Raw genomic sequence first — 19,627 nt, 5'->3', positions numbered from 1 at the left:
TTCTTTTCTCTAGGCTCTGTTCTTCTAGACTCCAGGGCCCTTCTCACATGGCACCTAAAATGGGTCACCTTTGTCTTTCCCTCCTCCTGGGCTTCTGGTTTCCCTTTCAGAGATCTCTCTGTGCTCTTGGGCCCTCCCTCCAGATGCCTCTGCCAAAGCCTTTGAGCCTCCTCTCTCCGTAGAAAGACCCTTCCTCTCTTGGTAGCCCTGCTCTTCTCTATGATTTGTTATATCAGAGTTTAATTCCACTTCTGGGATAAATGACTACTAACAGTTCATTTGCCGTGCCTCCCAGTAAGATTATTGTCTTGTAATGGGAGCTTTTTGTAAATAATGCCTAATGCCAAGGCCTGGATCTCAAACCCTGACTTTTTGTGGCTCTGTAATCCCCTTCTTTCCATCATAACCCCTATGATGCTGCACTGTAATAGTTTATTAGTCCTTATTTTTTTTTTTTCTGGAAAATGCACTCCTTTAGAGCCAGAGCCACTAAATCACTGCATCACTCACTGATGCCTAATACAATATCTGGGTGCCAACAAAATGTTGGACCAAAGCTGTGAAGCACATGATCTCGGGCAAGAGTATCTGGAAAACTTTCTGTAACCCTGACCTTTCAAGCCAAAGCATGAAATGAAATATCTCACTCCAGAGGTTCTCATACTTTAAAGTAAGAATCACTTGGAATGTTGAATATGCACATTCCTTATCTGTCCTCAGAGAGTCTGAATCAATAGGCTTGACAGCTCTGAAATCTGCAAGGTCACCCAGTGGTGCTGGTACAAAAACACTAGATCTCCTTGGGGGGCTCTTTGTCTCTGGATACCTTGTTATGTCTTATCAGCCTGTTTTCCCTTCTGTAAAATGGGATTTTTCAGAGAGTCAAAGGGAAAAAAAAGATACAAAAGCACACTGAAACACTTCAGATGGTGTAGCACCCATGCCAATAATCATCTGATTGAGGATATTTCACATTTCTTCTTTCTGCACCCCGCCCAGGGCTGGAACAAACTCAGTAATTTTTAATTGGGATTGGAAAAGATGCTTTCAGTCGAGGTCCAGGAGCACTGGCTGATTTGGAGTGGCCACTTTGGAACTTAGGTACCAGCTCATTGATCTTTTCTTTCTAATGAAGGAGGCAATGTTTTTTGTTTTTATTTTGTTTTGTTTTGTTTTTTGTTTTTTGTTTTTGCTTAGTTCTTTAGAGATAATTATGGTCAGCATAATCAGTGAATATTTTTTTTCACTTAGGAAGTATTTACTAAATGGCTCTATTGACTCAGAAGGTATATACTAAATGCCTACTGTTGTTTTAAGACCAAATTATGCCAACGTGAAGCATGCCTTTTCATGAATTCCATAATACATTTGCCTGAATGGTATTTTTACTTTATGGGCTTAAATTCATTTGTGCTATGAAGGACCTCCAGAAAAAAAGTATCAAGCATCTTTCAGAAGTTTTTTCCCATATATATTGATTTACCCATCCATCCATCCACCCATCCATCCATCCACCCATCCATCCATCCATCCATCCATCCATCCATCCACTTTTCAAGTAGTAGTTATTGAGTACCTACTTTGTGCCAGACACTCAGAGTACAAAGATGAATTAGACATTAATATATCCCTTGGGAAGTTTACAATTTCGTTGTGTAGACAAGACAGGTAAGTAAATGCAATAAGGTACTGTGATTTAGGGCTGATGTTACTGTTAAAGACATAGCAATTCAACAAACGGAGCACTTACATTTTGCTAGGCACTGTGCTAACCTCTTCATATTAACCATCCTGTTTTGCCTTCCTAATACCATGTGAGATTCAGTTATTATCCTTATTAGCTATGTAATGAAGCTTAGAGATATGATGTTGGTCAACCAAGATCATACAGTAGTTCAGTATCAAATATGTGCTTAGGCTTTGACTGTCTAATTGTAGCACCACCCTCCTCACCACGCCTGTTCTTTCCCCTGCTCTCCGGTTGCTGTCTACCAGAGAAGCTGAGAGAAGGCCCACAGTGACAATATGAGCAACATGAGTAGTAACAGTTTGTCAAGTGGCTACAGGGTGCCAGGTGCTTCATATGCTTATAGTCAGGGTTCATCTGAGAATGCATGAGGAAAACCTGGTTACTGTTTCATAGATGCAGAAACCTAAGGCCCTAAGGTGTTAGTTTGTTTAAATCTACCCAACTGGTAAATGAATGCACATGGATTCAAATTTGGGTCCGACTGACCCCCAAAGCCCACACTCCTTCCACTTTGCTGATCCGAGGTCAGATGTGCCGTATCTCTCAGGAAGAAACTTATGGCTATGTTCTTGGGTTCTGAGATTCAAATAACCCATACAACCAATAGAAACCATTCAAGTATTGCTTAAATAGCACCTTACTTGGGGTAGCCTAATCTTGCTAGGTATCTGGGTCTAAGGAAGTGATGGGTTATAGGGCTATTGCAGGGCTAAATGTCCGGTCTCTGCCACTAGTTTGTCATCATGTCACGATGGTTCAAAAGTCAGAGAGAAAATGCCTTGGTGGAAGAGTCTATTTATATATCATGGCCTGGGCTGAGACTATAATTACTTTATGGCTCTAAGTGTTCGTTTTCTTGGGCAGACCAATACATTTCTCCAATGCTAAGTTACGGATATTTTTAAAGAAGAGAAGCAATTAAAGATTAAATTAAAATTATTCTACCAGATTCCAAAGCACACTTTTAAAAAATTGAAGTAAATTGACATGCAATGGTGTATTAGTTTCAGGTGTACAACATATTGATTCAACAATTTTATACATTATTTTGAGTTCACCATAAGTGTAGTCACCATCTGTTATCATGTGATGTTATTACAATATTATTGACTATGTGCCCTTTGCTGTTCTTTTTGTCTCTGTGACTTACTTATTCTATAATGAGAAGTTTGTACCTCTTAATCCTCCATATCTATTTCTGCTATCCCCCCACCTAACTTCCTTTCTGGCAACCATCAATTTGTTCTCTGTATTTAAGACTTATTTTGTTTGTGTTTTTGTTCACTATGTTTTTTAGATTCAACCTATAAGTGAAATCATATGGTATTTGTTTTTGTCTGGCTTGTTTCACTTAGCATAACACCCTGTATCTCTATCTGTGTCTTCATAAATGGCAAGATCCCATCCTTTTTTGTGGCTGAGTAATATCCCGTTGTATATACACATGTATATCTCCCACATCTTCTTTATCCATCCATCTTTTGATGAGCACTTGGGTTGCTTCCATATGTTGGTTATTGTAAATAGTGCTGCAGTAAACATAGGGGTGCATAGATTATTCTGAATTAGTGTTTTTGTTTTAGATAGTGTTTTAAAGAAATGTCAGGTCATGGAATAGCTGAATCATATGATATTTCAATTTTTTATTATTTTTTTTAACATTTATTTATTTTTGAGAGAGAGAGAGAGAGAGAGAGCGTGAGCAGGGGAGGGTCAGAATCCAAAGGAGGCTCCAGGCTCTGAGCTGTCAGCACAGAGCCCAATGTGGAGCTCAAACCCATGAACTGTGAGATCATGACTTGAGCTGAAGTCGGACACCCAGCTGACTGAATCACCCAGGCTCCCTGTTATATTTCCATTTTTCATTTTTGAGGAACCTCCCTACTACTTTCCACAATGATTGTACCAGTTTGCATTCCCATCAACAGTACATGAGGTTTCCTTTTTCTTCATGTCTCTTAGATGCTTATTGTTTCTTATCCTTTTGATACCAGCTATTGAGACAGGGGTGAGGTGATATCTCACTGTGGTTTTGATCTGCATTACTCTGATGATTGGTGGTGTTGAGCATCTTTCCATGTTTCTGTTGGCCATCTGTATGGATTTATTTCTGGGCTCTCTATCCTATTCCCTTGGTATAGGTCTGTTTTTGTGCTAGTACCATATTGTTTTGATTATCATAGCTTTGTAGTATATCTTGAAATCTGGAATGGTGATACCTCCAGCTTTGTTCTTTCTCAAGATTGCTTTGGCTATTTGAGGTCTTTAGTGGTTCCCAACAAATTTAGGATTATTTGTTCTAGTTCTGGGAAAAATGCTATTGGTATTTTGATAAGGATTGCACTGAATCTGTAGGTTGCTTTGTGGAAGTATGGACATTTTAACCATATTAATTCTTACAATCCACGAGCATGCTAGGTCTTTTCATTCATTTATGTTGTCTTCAGTTTCTTTTATCAATATCTTACAGTTTTCAGAGTACAGGTCTCTCACCTCCTTGGTTAAATTTATTCCTAGTTATTTTATCTTTTTTAGTGCAGGTGGAACCAGACATTTTATATTTTTATATTTTATATTAAATTTTATTTTGAAACTTTATGTTAAATCTTAGTTTTAAAAGTCCCACTCAGAGGAATATTGGTTTTCTTTTATAGACCATTAAATCATTTCCTCATGCCTCTAAAATGCAGCACTAAGGACATTCATGTTTTTCTCTATCATATACAAGAGTGTTTTTCAAAGAACTTATAAATCCCAAACTGATATCTTGTGCTTGCCTGCTAGTGATAAGGTTTCCAAAGTCATTATTATTTCATGGGTCAAAACCAAACCACATCCCCAATTCAGATGACTTTATTTGATGGTTAGCCCTGTCTTTTGATATCACCATTCTCTCTCTTCCTCCTGTGAAATCTGAGTGAGTGTTTTGGTAAAGTTGTATAATTCTCAGATCAACTTAGTTTTTTACGGCCATCGGGGTATACCACAGGGTCCATTTCCTTGGGCTTAGCCTCTGTTCTTGTGTTGTGGCTTTAAATCTGTACAGCAAATAACTCGGAACCAGGTTCCTGCTTTGGTGTGAGGGCTGGCAGGAAAAAAGAGCCCGTAGTGAAACACAGAATCTGTCTGTGTTAGTCCTCTGTCACCGACTACTCACCCCAGCTTTTGGCTTCACCTAAATGATAAATGGTCCTATTGTTTGGGCTTTGGTATTAAGAAAACATAGAACTAAATCTAGATGAAGCAAGGACAGAGACCCATTTCATTGCACTGTACTTTAATATTCCTGAGACCCATGGCATTACGGGTGGCTCTTTTAACAGCCGTCTCTCTCCAGGGCAGAACACTGTGCTGTCTTTGTTTCATCTGATCTTCCAGCTAAATAAGAGATGGTCACTCATCCTCAGTGCTCCCCTCTCCTCCTGGATTTCAATTGCTAGAGGAGAAACTGACCACACGGGAAAAGGTAGAGGTTTCAGGCAGGGCATTTCAGCGTGTGTTTACAGGCAGGACTGACTTACTCAGCAAATCCTGCTCGGAGAAGCTGCAGCCAATGAAGAGGCTATATCCCGGCTTGCTTGGGGGCTTCTGAGTTTGAGCTGCACGCAGAAATGTAAGGCACTGCTTTCTGGTGCTGATGGCAAAATGGGACCCATCTCCAGTTATTCCTCGGGCTTCCCAGCTCTGCACATCCAGGAGAGGACCTACATAAACACATTGGGGATGTAGCCAGCTTTAAAGGCCGAGAGAATCCTTATGGATTCAGGAGACTGTTTTGTTATTTAGATTTTTATTTTTTATTTTTTTTGGAAGATGAAATGCTTCTCTCGTTACCTGCCTTACATCTTCAGACCTCCGAATACCATCCTCTCTTCCAGCTGCCACACGGAAGGTACAGACCAGAGAGGGAGACTGTCTGGGTGGGTGGGAAAAAGTGGGCTGGTGTATGACTTCCCACAGGCTCTGCCGGATCCTGCTTTCTGTAGCTACTAGATGACTGCCGTTCCTGGCAAAAGCTTGTGTTTAACAGACTTAGATCTGCTTCTAAAATCAGTCTGTCTTCTCTAAGGAAAAGGAAGTATTTTCTGAAGAGGAGGATAATGTTGCAAAGGTGATCTCAAAGCTGATACAGCTGAGTCAAAAAAAAATCAGAAATATTTTGCCAGTTTCCCTTATTCTACTTCACAAGCAAACAAGTAATTAGAACTCCAGTTAAGGAAGATTTTCAGGAGGTGCTGCCACATACATTCATCCAAGCTCTCTGTTTTGTCATTGTCTGTTTAATAACTTGGTGCATGCCCGGGAAAGCAATTAGCAAAATAGATTAGCTTGCACATGACTGTGGAGTGTCGGTTGTTGGGTTGGTTTGCCCGGAGTCTGGACTTGGGCTGCAGAGCAGGAAGACACAGCTGACTTTCAGCACTTGCTGGAAATGTGGTTTGTGGGGGGTCCTAAGTTAATGCCTTCTGGGGAGGGGGAGCTGAGCCTTGCGCAGACAGTGCCCAGTTCCAGGTCCTTTTGGGGACCGCCTCTGCTACCTTCTAACCTCTTGTGCTAGGCGTCCCTGTGTGTATGTATTTTCCATGTGCACATGTGTGTGCCTTGTCAACGTGCTGGGAATTCAGCTTCCTCGAAGCGCTGCACGTATCAACATTTCTGGGGCCGGGAGCTGGTTGTGCATATTCTGTGTGTGATTTGTCTGTTTCTTTTGATCTGCTACATCCTCGAAAAAGAGCCGTTTCTAGCAAAGCCACTGACTGGCTGGCTGCTCGTCCTAGGAGCAGTGCTGATTGAAGAGGGCTGGGGTGGGGAGGGGCTCCCCGCCACCGCTCAGTCCAGCCACACTTTCCGGAATGGAGCTGATGAGCAGCTTGTTCTGAAAACCCACACTTGTTTCTCACCCTCGGAGTAGGAATCTGGGATTGGGGGCTGTGTATATAAAACAAGAAAAGTATTTATTATACCGCAAAGTGATTTTCAGTCAATACCCCCGGGAAAAGCAAGTAGGAGGTTGAGATCACCCTTGAATTGAGACCAAGAATGGTATTTTTCATAGACCTTGATATCTTACAGATTTTTTTCAGTTAGATATTTCCTTTAAAAATGTTATTGGTGGTTAAAGGAGATGACCCATTGAGAAATCTTGCCTCTCACAAAGTAAGTCTCTGAATGTATTGGGGAGGAAGGTGGGTGGCATGCATAGAAATCTTCAGGGGCACTTTCCATGTATGAAAGACCTAAACTCATACAGGAAGCTGCCTAGATTACTTCTCTATCTCTGATTGGTCCCCCGTCCTCTCCTCCTAGCTTAGACTTGGAGAACCCAAGCACTTGGTCCCTTCAGTTGTTTTGTGTATTAATCAAACTAAAGATACCACCTCATACAGACCACCACCACCAATAACTTTCTTGGACTGTCCTTTGACTAAATTTTACTGTTTTATCCCATCAAAATGGAAATCGCATTTTATTACTATTAAAACAATCTCTAGTTTGCTAACTACCACCAGATTTAGGGGGTGGGGAGTAAGGAGATTTGTCTTTCAACCTGTTGTAAAACTAATAGACCATGGGTGGGGGGATAGCAGGTGGCAAACATTAAGTGGAGAGTGAGGCCCAGGGGCTGGGTGAGGAAGGCGGAGTTAAAGACCTCGAAAGCAGGGCCGGGTCACTTAATTATTCCATGCTCAAACTTACCTATAAAATGGAAATAAAAAGACTTATTCCCAGGAGATTGAGAATTACCTGTGATCATTCAAGGTCTTTAGGAAGCTTGGTACGTCAGTGCTGTCCATTTTGAAGTCCCATGTACTTTCTCAGATAGTCAAGTTTTCTTCTTTCATCACAGTGTCTTAAGTGGTGAACAGTTTCTTCAAACACTTGACAGTGTCGCTCAGAACTAGTTATATTTGGAGTTTGTCTGAGGAGAAAAACACGTGAGACCAAGTTGTGTGTGTTTTTTTTATTGTTAGCACGTAGGTCAGTCTGTACTTTCTTCTGGAAAAGTTAAGGCTGCAAACTTCATATTTTACTTAACTGAAGAGGCAGAGAATGAATGATTGATGTATACCCCTGTAAAAATCAAATAAGTATAAATACCCAAGCGATTCCCTTACGAGTAATTTGAGAACCACTTTAAAAGCTTCAATAATCGCTGAGTATCTTGGAGGGTGGAGCTGGAAGGAAAGTTCCAGCTTGCCTTGATATTGTTTTTTTCAACACAGGAAGATGATGAGCTTTGAATTTTAGCTCTGCCTCATGCTAACTGGGTGATGGTGCGTAGTTATTTAACCTCTCTGAGACTCAGTTTCCTCATTTGTAAACCATGGATGATGATATCTTATAGGTTGACTGCAAAGACATACATGCATAATGCCATGCACAGGTGATAATCATAGGAGTAGCAATGATAATTATTATTATTATTGTTATTGGCCTTCACTTGTGCCTACTGTGTCCCCGACACCATCTGAGCATGTGATGTAGTAACACATTCATACATATTTGGTCCACAAATAATAGTTCTTTTTCTTTTGCTCTCACTTCAACCCTCAAGCCTGTTTCTTCCTCCATTGGGTCAAGATATTGTTCTTCCTATTATAGTCAAAATAATTTTTAAAAAATATGATCACATTCCCTCCCTCAGACCCCCTCAGGCAGCAGTATGTTTGCACTGAAAACCTCTCAGTGGTTTCCTAAGGCCTCTCAGGCCCTGCGTGTTCTGACCCCTTTTTGTGGACATACTTGATGGGACTGATTTATGATCGTGCTCCACTTTAACTTGAAATCAGAAGATACAAATGGGGAAAAGGTCAACCAAGTAATGCTGATGCACAAACAGCGTTTGGAGAGGGTAATTGGATTGTCTTCCCTTCTCTGCGGACCTCACTGAAAGGGCACACAACCGCCTCCCCCATGGTGGGGAAGGATCCCTCCAGCAAAATGATTCCAGGATTAGAGGAACAGAATCTCAATCACAAGCAAATTGAAACCATTCCAGCAGGACAGAGGGGAAGGGGAGACCCACAGGAATAAGAGAGCCAGTGAAGTATGGGGAACCTTGCCTGGTATTTTCCAGTGGACCTAATTTGGCACCCAACTTGGGAGGCCTTTTCTGGGCTGGTGAACAGAGGAGTTGAGGCACTTCCTTTCCCTGAAGGGACGGGGTCGTTTGCCATGCCCCACGCCATTTCCCTTCCATGAGTTGTCTCTGTCACATTTTCATGCTGCAAACCCCTGCTCATCTCTTAAAACTCTAATCTATTAAGCTCAAGTCAGGGCCTCGTAGGAAGCCTTCCTTAACAGCTCCAAAGATGGAACTGTTATCATGAGTCACAAGAAGCACAAGAGTTGGGGACAGAAGAAATGAGGAGAAGCAGAGATCACCACAATGGTCCCTGGCTGCGTGCTCAGCGCTGTGCTTGTGTGATCTCACTTGCTGCTTTCATGATCTCATACTGCATGCTGTCAACTCTGTGCTCTAGGTGAGGAGACAGACACACGCCCGCCTTGTCCAGAGCCACAAGTAGTAAAGTGGAAGCTAAGACTCAATTCCAAGCTATCTGGATCAGAAATCAGTGTTCTTCATTCGTGCGTTACCCATTTCCTTCCAGATACAGCCTTTGGATTACACTGCAACAGTCTATGCATGAGCCTGTCTGTCTCCTGGTGACCATGAGCAGCTTGAAGACAGGGATTCTGTCCTGTTTGGCTTTCGTGTCTGCATCCTGTTTAGCACAGAGCTTGACTCCGAGCAGGTGATCCAGAAGCTCTTCTTAAATAAAAAACTGAATGGGAGGGTGACAAATCTGTCTATGCAGCCATAGTTCTCCTTCATAAGGAGGAAACGGGAAGCAGAATACCGTGCCTTGACGCCCCAAACAGGCTTGCTAGGAGTCTACGTGCACATACAGAGGGGGAAAGTACACATTTTTCTGCTTATCGTGTTATAAATTATCATAAAACAGTAGCAAAAACATACAGTGCTCATTATTTACTGGGCATAATTCTGACACGTGCATGATGATGGAGGTAGGTAGGTATGTGTCTTCCTCACCATAATCCTGTGAGGTAAGTACTGTTATTATCCTCATTTCAGAAGTGAGGAAGCTAAGACACAGAGCAGTTAGGTAACTTGTCTAAGGTCACACAGTAAGTGCAAGGGTTCGGATGAGAACCCATGCAGTCTAGTTCTAGGGTCAGAAAGGATCCATTCCTCTCTTTTGTGCCTTTTTACGCATTCATGGAATTCTTATTTTCCCTGTTTTTGGAATTCTCTTCTTAGCCCCTTCCACATATGTAGAACTATCCCACTCTTCAGGCCTACATCAAATGCACTGCCACCCACACCTTTCCCTGACTGTTCATTTTCTCACCTACATTTAAAGCCTTTCCCAAATGTGCATCATGATTCTCTGTAACATGGAAATAATATGATGCCACCTGACCAGGTTATTGTAGGGATTGAGACAAAATCTTACATGGTCTGACATTGCTTTAGAGTAAAAAAAATTTTTTTTACATTTTTTATATATAATACGTGTACTGCCCTGCTTTCATCCAAGGCCAGCACTCTCCTTGGGAGTTGGATCCCATTCCTGACCCCACCGCAAGCCCTTCACTGCTGTACTGGGCCTCTCTGCGTGTCATCACCAAGTCTTCAAGTCTTTCCTCTAAACGGGATCACTGGCGCCGTCCGCCAGCAGGCTGTCAATCACCTGACCTCAGACACTCCTCTCGCGATCCTCGGTCTGCCTCCAGCTACTGCCATTCCCTGCTCCTCTTCGCAGAAAAATGCCTTGGAAGGGTCATCCATACACAGTGGCCAAGTGGCTCCTGTGAGAGCCACCTGTGGCCCCCTCCCTGACCAGGGTCCTCTGCCTCAGCTCTCAAGCTCGCTGGCCACAAGGTCCACACTTTGTGTCTGTTTCCTTCTCCCCCATGGCTAGTCCTTCTCATCCTCTTGAATTGTAAACCCGCAAGCCCAGGGCTCAGGCCTCTCCTTAACGTGTGCTTGCTCCTAGGTGGCCTCAGTCAGCCCAGCGTGTTAGATGTCATCCCGCCAACCTGTCCCCTCAGCGCTCCCCCTCACCCCAAATGCCAACCTGCACACCCACCCACCCACCCAGCATTCCCACCGGGCTGCTCTATTGTTCTCACAACCCAGCTCTTCATTCCCCTTGAGCTAGACCTTCGTGTCCAGCTTCTTCTCCAGCTCAGTGAGCAAGGACTCCAGTCTCCTAGTTACTTCAGCCCAAAGCCTTGGAGTCATTCTTCATTCTGTCATTGTTTCATAGCCTTCTTCTCATTCCACAGTGAATCCTCTGGGCCCAGCCTCCTAAAAATATCCAGAATCCATTCATGTCCTGTCACATCCATCATTCAAAGGTTTCTTCTCCAGAAAGGCCTTTCCTGGTCTTCCTGTCTAAAGTCTCTCTCTCCCTCCCTCTCTATGTCTCTCTTTCTCCTTCTGTCTCCCCCACCTCTCTGTCTCTGTCTCTCTCTCTCTCTTTCTCTCACACTCACACCTACACCCATACCCACACGCACACTCCCCAGTTACCTTTACCCTGCTTTATTTTTGGCCACAGCACTTTGCTCTACCGGACGTGTTACACGCCCATTCACTTATTTGTGGCCCTTCCTTGTGCTCTGCAGAATGTAAGCTGCATGAGAGCAGAGCTCACTCTTGTATCCCCAGCGCCTAGAACACCTTCTAGCACCTAGGAGACAGGTAATAGATACTTGTTGATTGAATGAATGGGTGTATGAATGAATGCTTATAGGAACCCTTAATAATAAAGTAGGAAGAATGGCCTCTGAAACCAGATAAACCTGAGTTCTAATCTCATACTCATAACTGCTTGCTGGGCGACATTCAGTTACTTGACTGGTATATTTCCTTCTCCAACAATAACATATCAGAGTACTGTTATAAAGGAGAAAAAAACTTGTAATTTTGTAAAGCATCTAGCATAATGGCTCTCAGTAGTCAGTGAATGAGACTTAATAGTGTTTCTTCTGTATTCCCTGGCTGCATTTACACTCACATAAGGGCCTTAATAGTTCATGCTGATTGAATTGTTTGTGCCTACCTGCATAGCTAGCATTGGCAGTGGCCTTGTTATCTGCCAGACCCTGTGCTAAATACTTGATATCTTTACCTCACATAAATCTCAGAAGAACATCATGACATAAGTACTGTTAACTGTCCTCATTTTACAGATGAGATAGCAAGGCACAGAATTGGCATAGTAACTCACCTGAAGCCACATGGCTAATATGTGGTAGATCAGAGTTTGCACCCAGACAGTTTGACTTGAGTCCAGGCCCTTATCTGCCTCATAATATACTGCATTTTGTAATACGATGCATAAATACCATATTTCAGGCATTGTTCTCAGCACATGGGAACTTAAACAATGTAAAGGACTCATCCTTATTTTAAGAAACCACAGTATGGCAGGGGAGAGAAAGGCATGATGCACAACTCTTACGGTAGATATTAACCCTCACTACGCATGACGACTAGCTGTGGCAAATGAACAGGGATGTCTCCCCCACGTCAACCTATCGAATCCGATTTCCTGAAAGGCAGCCCCAGGAATCCCAGGAATCCCAGTTTTCAAAGCTCCGCAGTCGAATCTTGAATAGTCAGAGTTGGGAACCCTAGTCTGTGATAAACAATACCCAGGACTAAGGAATATAGTCAAGGGGAAGAGCTCCGGGAGAAAGAGATTGATCCGTTGTGGATCCTTTTGAAATGATAGAGTAAGATCCTGCAGTTGAGAAGAGGTTGCTTTTGGTCAAGGTGTCTGATGTCTGGCAGATGAGTGGCTGTCCTGGAAGGATTCAAGGTCAGTGTTATTCACTTCCTCATTCAATGGACCTCTACTGAGCATTTGTCTGCTTCATGGTAGCTATGAATGTGCTTCAGGATTTTATATTCAGGAACCAGCTAAAGCATCTACCTAATACAGAGAAAGTCATTCAGTTTCTTGCCCTTTACATTTGTCATCTACGTAACGGGGCATAAAAACTACACTCATATCGTCGAACGGTTGTTTTGGTCGGTAAGCATGATAATGCGTACAAACTGTGTAGTATGGTCCACAGCATATTAAGAGTTCAATAAGTGCTGTCATTATTACGAATATGATCCTTACTAGTGGAGACCTCAGAAAACACCCTCATCCTGAGGACTTTGGTGACATGTGGTGATGGGAAGAGTCACAGGCCGGTAGTCCAGAGACTCCTACGTTCTGGTCTTTTTGTGACATTGATGTCCCTTGATAAATTGTCCAATCCTGCTGTGCCTCGGAGTCAAGTGGGAATACAATAAAACCCGGTGATGTTGGTGTGAGATTAAGTGCTAGTGCTTTGTGAAGTATGTCCCCATCTTGAGGTTCCCACATTAAATCAGAAGCTGGGAGTAGTAACTGAGTTTTAGGAGTTCCTAATAAAATCCATAAGGAATTTATCAGCTGGTAAGAAATGTAGAGGATAGAAAATAATGTTTGAGAAAAGCCGACTGGAAGGGTGGCACTCTCCATGCATTATTATCACACGGAGATTGTTGTCACAATAATCGTGCATGGCAGTAGTCACATTTTACAGGTGAAGACCCGGAAGAGGACTGGTTTAGTTGGAAAAGACTTTGACTTTGGAACCAGTTACACCAGAGTTCCAAATATAACTAAAGATATTTATTGTCTGAGTGTTTTCTCAACAGTAAAATGTAAGTAATCATGTTTCCTTTTTAGGTTTATTGAAGGATAAAAACGTTGAGTGAAATGTGCCTAATAGTCACTTTATAGATGGCCCCTGCACTTACTGTGACAGTATTTTTGTCCAGGTCATACCAGTGGTAACACCATGCTAGTCTGCTGTCACATCCTGGGTTTCTCCCTGACCATCGTGTTCCCATCAAAAAAAGAAAAAATAATAAGTTCAGTTTCGCATTTCTCAGTTCTTTCAACCTTTATGACCTTTGCTCCTTGCTTGTAACACACACTGGCTAACACTGTTCTGATTTGTGTTTCCGAATTCATTGTTTGTCTTTCGTACTTGTGCCCCAAGGCAATTCCTTCATTTTGACTCAATTTTATAAATCTAATAGAAAAATCACCAGCAGTGAAATCATCACCATCATTAGAGAGACTGGCCCATTAGTTTTCTGAGTCATTGTTTCTTCCCTGGCAGATGGAGCTGGGAGCAAAGATGGGCCGGGATGGCCAAAGCCTTTATCTTCCCAGTTAGTAGGAAAAGCAAACAGGAGGCAAATAAATGGGCGACTTCAAAAATAGGCATGAAAGGCTGCTCCGGATCCTATTGTTGATGCATGGGAATGTCACATACCTAGAAATTTTAGGAGCAAATTTAGTAGTCAGTGAACTTCCTTGCAAGAGAACTTATTCAAAATTATAAATAAACCCGTAAAGAACATCTCTATCCCATGTCAGATATTGGTGAGGCGGTGGGTTCGCCGGTGGTGAACCTACATATGGTTCCTGCCCGGATGCAAGAATAATGAATCAAGTTCTATAAACAGTGACAAGTGCTCTAGCGGTGAGGACATAGAAAGACAAGGTTTCACAGTGTGTTGTAATGCCGGGAAGAGGAGGACATCTTCTCTGAAGAAGTGTCCCCTGAGCAGAGATCTGAAGGATATGGAAGACTTGCCTCGGCAGAACAAGAGGGAGTCTTCCAAGCAAAGGAGAGCATGTGTGCAAGGCCCTGTTACGAGGGTTATGGTGAATGTGAGGTTCTGAAGGATGGCTGATGTGACAGGAGAGAGACCCAACCAGAGAACAGTGGAGAATGAGGCCCTAGAGTGGTGAGTCCTGCATGCCTCTGTGATTATCAATCACAGACTTAATCCAAAAACCAACTGGAAATTATTGAAGGGAATAAATTTTGGGGAGAAAAAAAGTCTATATTTGCAACAAGAGGATATTCTTCTGACTGCTGTCAGGCTAAAAGGGCTACAAGATGGGTGGATACATTTTAAGGAGCGGGCTGCTGAAGACATTCTCTATCATTGCATTTCGGTAGACGTGTAGATGGCACTCTCTATGCCCCAAATTCAAGGTGTGTTTTTATTCTGCATAGACTGCAGAAACCTGTCCATTGTCTTGACATCCAGACAAAAAATTTTTCTTCTCCATGAGCAATGGCAGGAACACACAATGCTCTGTTTTGAAGAGGCAGTAAACATGCCAGGCATTGAAAACCGGAGTGAAGTGTGCTTTTCTAGACACAGCATTTGGAAAGCGTGATATTTAAAAGGAAGAGAAAGGCTGTATTAGGACAAAGCCATTAAAGATGTTTTCATATCGCGTTTATTCAGCCCGAAGTAGCTGCTCCATCAAAGCCTCTAGATGGAATGGTGCATATTCTCAGCTGTGTACATTCATGTATAAACAGCAAGGTCCCCCTCTCCGAGGAGAGTTGTCTGAAAGTCAGTCTCATGAGCAAAGATTAGGAAGCCATGTTCTACCTTAATTATTAATTCATTTTTTTCATGGTCCTATAACTGAGATGATAGAATATCTAAGCATGTAGGTAGGTGCCCCAAATATAAAATTCTACAGGAGCCCAGCAGGTAGCCTATTAGCCAAAAAGGCATGGTATTGGCTATCATGAAGCTGTGTGTTTGAGCCCTGCCTAAAGGCAACACAGTCTAGTCTAGTTAAAGGAATAAAGAAAAAGATACTGAGCCAGGAAAACAAAGTCAGGCCTGGCCCTCAGGCCACCCATTTCCATCCCATTGGAAAGAATCATAGAACTTCAGTTTGGGAGCAGGCCCCTGAAACCACTAGTGGAGACCTTCCCAGGGCCCCTGAAGCACTTGCGGCATTCCTGACAGGAGAGCAATGTAGAACGCACTCCCGCCAAAGCTGGCCCTCTTGCTTCCGGACACTGCCGTCTGTCTCTAGATCTTTGAGTTGAACTGGAGTATATTTCTTAGCATTGTTGAAATCTATTTCTTCTCAAATCATAAATTTGAGGTCTTTCCCTCATGACACTCTGACATTATGAGGATGACTTTCATACCCTGTGCAGGCTCCAGATTCCAAGTAGGCTCCTAGGACTTCATCTACAGTTGTGGTCAAAAAAGCCTTTAGACACTACATCCTGTTCTAAGTAGTTTAAGGTAGTAGCTCTTTTAGTTCTAACAACAGTCTGATGAAGAGGAAACTTTTATTATTCCCATTTTAGAGATCCAGACACTGAGGCCCAGAAAAGTAAGTCACCTGCCCAAAGTCACATGGTTAGCAAGCAGCAGAGGTAGGACCTGAAGCCAGGGAGGCTGGCCCCAGAGCTTTGCTTAACCACCCATAAAGGAGGGAAAAACACAGGCTTTGCTGTCACTGTCTTGCCTTTGAGTCCGAGTTCCAACACTTCCCATGGCCAACTGCTTCTGACCAAGCCTCCATTTCTGCACCCTTGAGATGTTGATCATGAACCCTACCTCAGAGCTGTTGTGGGAATACCTAAAATAATGTACATTAGGCAGCTGCATAGTGCCTTACCCATACCACCTTCCCTTTAAAGACTGATAGAATATATAAACATGTGAGTAAATGAATGTAGACCCTCTGGGCCAGTCTTCCCTAGCAAAGCCTCCTTACTCTTTGCTCCAATTCCCCAGCAAAGCACCTATTTTATGTTGCCCTCAGGAGGTCAGCCAGAAATCACAGCATACACGTAGGACAATAGACTGGAATGAAAATAAAACTATAATATAGTATGACCATGAACCATTGCTCCGTTCCCCCCCAATCCAGACCTGAGAGTATTTGGCAGCCTGGAAATAAAACGAACAAGCTTACAAGATAGTGACCTTTCAGATCACGTCATGTCCCTCGTCCCATTTTACACAGTAAAATCTATAGTATTTCTGTGGCCCACAAAGCCTAGGTGATCTGCACCCTCATGATCTCCTGTAACCGCCCTCTTCACTGAGCCCAGGCCGGCCATACTGGCCTCCTTGCTTTTTCTCAAACATCCTAAATACATTCCCTCTCTGGGACCTCATACTTGTTCCCTCTGTCTAGAATGTTCTCCCAACCATGTGGTTCTTACCTTCACTTGTAAGTGTCTTGTGCCATAGGTCTTGGCAGAAATACCACTCTTCAAATAGGCCTTCCTGCTACATGATCTGCACCTCCCTAGCACTCCCCCTTTGTTTTACTTCATAGATTGCCTCACTGCCTCACCTCTTACGTATTTGCGTGTGTTCGTCTGTTTCCCCTCAGTAGACCATAAGCTCCAGGAGACCAAGTGCTTTGAGCTTTTGCCCGTCATCGTGCCTGCCACATAATAGTCAGTGATACATCTTTGTTGAATAAAGGGTGAATCATCATGGTTAGCGTTCACCTGGAGCAGCAGGTCGGTACAGTGGCCCACAAGAGTTTGGTCTCTTTAGAAGGACACTGGTTCCCAAGTGCTCACGTACACATAAAGATCATCTGCTGTGCTTGGTTTAAAATGCAGATTCAAGGTGTTCACATGCTCTCCCTACAATTTTCAGTCAGTACATACTGAGTGAGTCCCAAAACCTCCACTTTCAAGAAGCCTTCCAGTGCCTGTTGAGGATGGAACCTCAGGGCAGTTCTTTGAGAAACACTGTCGTAGGATAAGAGAAAGTGGCAAATATACATAAGCAACACCCCTGAATTTGCATGTTGCCTTCCTCCCTCCATGTCTAGTCCAAGTGTGAGAACTCCAGACTGAGCATGTAGGGTGTGATGCTGGTGGTGGCAGGGCTCAGTGCAGGGTTCCCAATCACCCTGATCTCTCAGTTGGAGGTTGAGTGGCTGCAGACTTGCTTAAGGAGGCGTCTTAGAGTGACCTCAGAAGCGAAAGGACAGCATTAATAGCCTCCCCTGCCTGTGCCCAGAACAGTTTACTGAATGGCTCCTGCCTTCTGTTAGTTGGGGAGGGCACCCTTTCAGTCCTGGCAACTGGCATCAAACCAGAGAGCCGGAGCTGGAAGAGATGCAAGGTTCTGGTCAGAGCCCCGCCCACCATCTTGCAGAGAGATTAAGTGAACCTCCCAAAAGCACACAGCTAATTAGTATTTAAGAGCTGGCACTGAAACCCAGCCTGTGTCTTCACTGTGCTGTTTTGGCCTCTGTACCCCTTTGAAAATGGTTTCGCTGTTCTTAACAGTCCTGTGACTATCTTAGAATAATGTGCTGAGCTGAGTACAGACTATGTAAAGGGGGGAAACCCCCTCAAGGATAAACTGTAAAGAGTCTATGTCCTCTTATACTGGGAGCATGCGTACTGATAAGCCCACAGGAGAAAACCAGCTTCACTGAGGTACCTTTAAATGCCTGAGTGAGGTATGTGTAATGGCAAGGTTGTTTTTCTTTGAAATTCATCTTATTTACACACAGAATCAGCAGAAAAGACTATTATCAGGTAGGAAGCCTTCAAGAATGTTCTCATAAGTGCTATCTTCGCCACATTGGATAGCCAACCAGGTAATTTGGGACCAGGGTATGTAATATGTGTTTTCCCATGTTGTGCCTTCTAAACAGCACCAAGCAATAGACCGACCTTGACTATCTAGAGCTCAGGGCTGGGGATTTGGAGTGGTCATATGTTGCCTGGACGGATTCTTTCACAATTTCTGCTATATCTAAAACATGCCACTGTGCCAACTTGCATTTTTTTCTTTCCCGTCTAAGCGACCAAGGCTGAGCTTGCTGGGGACAGCCTCTACCAAATTCACTTAATTTGCATTCATTTATGGCCTTGTGTTTAGAAATTGTATTTTTGGCTCTGATTCAGATAAATTCAAACGGAAACGATAAATGGAAAGCATCCTATAGGTGAAGCATCTGCCCGAGGCTCTAGTTAAAATTCTCTTGATCCTCAGATATGCTCTGAGCATCATACAAAATTATTTATTGGAAATAGCATTGTCAGGTTGTAGCACAGACCTCAGAAAATTGATTGATGTTTGAGGCTTCCAAGGATACCCAACCTTCATTTAAAGAACCACTTCCTCAGCAAGACCTGATTTTATAATAGAGTAGAAAAAAGGTATTTTTTACTCTGTGTGTTTTAGCTTCTTAAAAGTTAGACTTCCAGAACTTGCAACTGAACGGGGTAAGCAAATACAAGGTATGTTCCAGGCGGCTGGAAGAGTGCCCGGGCTTTGCAGGGACTCCATAAACATTTTCTCCATTCTGTTCTCCCCCCTACCTTTGCAGACACAATCGTGTTGGCTCGTTTCATGGTCCATGTATTAAACCTTTCTTGGGTGCCCACTACACGGAATGATTCTGGACAGTATCCATTCGTGTAAAGTACAGCTAGACCCTCATGGCGTGGGCCTCACCTTCTGCTGTGGGCAGACAGGTAACAAATCATGACCAGCAGTAGATCAACAACAGGGTGGCAACCAAAGTAACACTAGATCTAAACAAGGAGATTCAGGTAAAATTTAAATAACGACCTTGTGTGTACCTAACTGCAGAAGCACCTTCCAGATTGGTCTTCCGGCACGTAGGCTTCGTCTCTGGGCTCTCTGGCAGCCCTCCCAGCGAGCGCGCATGGCTCCTTCTGGGTGCTTCCTGACACGTATTCGTCAGACCTCCTGTGCTGATCCCTCCTTTCCCATCTGGTGCTCTGATTCCGCGCAGCATAGTAGGCAGATGCTGCCAGTAGCATGATCCTCTGCAGAAGTAAAGGCCTCTGGGAGCTGAGTCTGCAGACCCTCCGGACAGCATGGATTCATTCACATGGTTTGAAAGCCTCTGTGAGGTACCAGGCAGAGACCAGGCTCTGGAGAAATTTTAGGAAACAAAGCAGCCACAGCCCCTGACCTTGGGGCGCTTGCCTTCTAAGAGGGGAAATGGA

The 19,627-nt window shown here is 43.4% G+C and overlaps 1 protein-coding gene across 3 annotated transcripts in view; it reads left to right on the top strand.

Moving 5' to 3' along the window:
- PPP2R2B (protein phosphatase 2 regulatory subunit Bbeta) overlaps window positions 1-19,627 on the top strand; it is a 450,154-nt gene that overhangs the window by 22,922 nt on the left and 407,605 nt on the right. The window contains exon 1 of one of the 3 annotated variants that reach the window (XM_029942206.1): window positions 5,351-5,642. The exons of the other annotated variants lie outside the window; for them this stretch is intronic. Coding sequence (XP_029798066.1) covers window positions 5,564-5,642 — 79 coding nt within the window. The 5' untranslated portion in view covers window positions 5,351-5,563. Of the gene's footprint in view, window positions 1-5,350; window positions 5,643-19,627 lie in introns of those variants that run through there. 3 annotated transcript variants of the gene reach the window in all.

Source organism: Suricata suricatta, chromosome 6 (genome assembly GCF_006229205.1).
Source record: "Suricata suricatta isolate VVHF042 chromosome 6, meerkat_22Aug2017_6uvM2_HiC, whole genome shotgun sequence".
Classification (NCBI taxonomy): domain Eukaryota; kingdom Metazoa; phylum Chordata; class Mammalia; order Carnivora; family Herpestidae; genus Suricata; species Suricata suricatta.
Note: the sequence above shows the minus strand (reverse complement) of the source record. Positions and strands in the feature narration are given on the sequence as shown.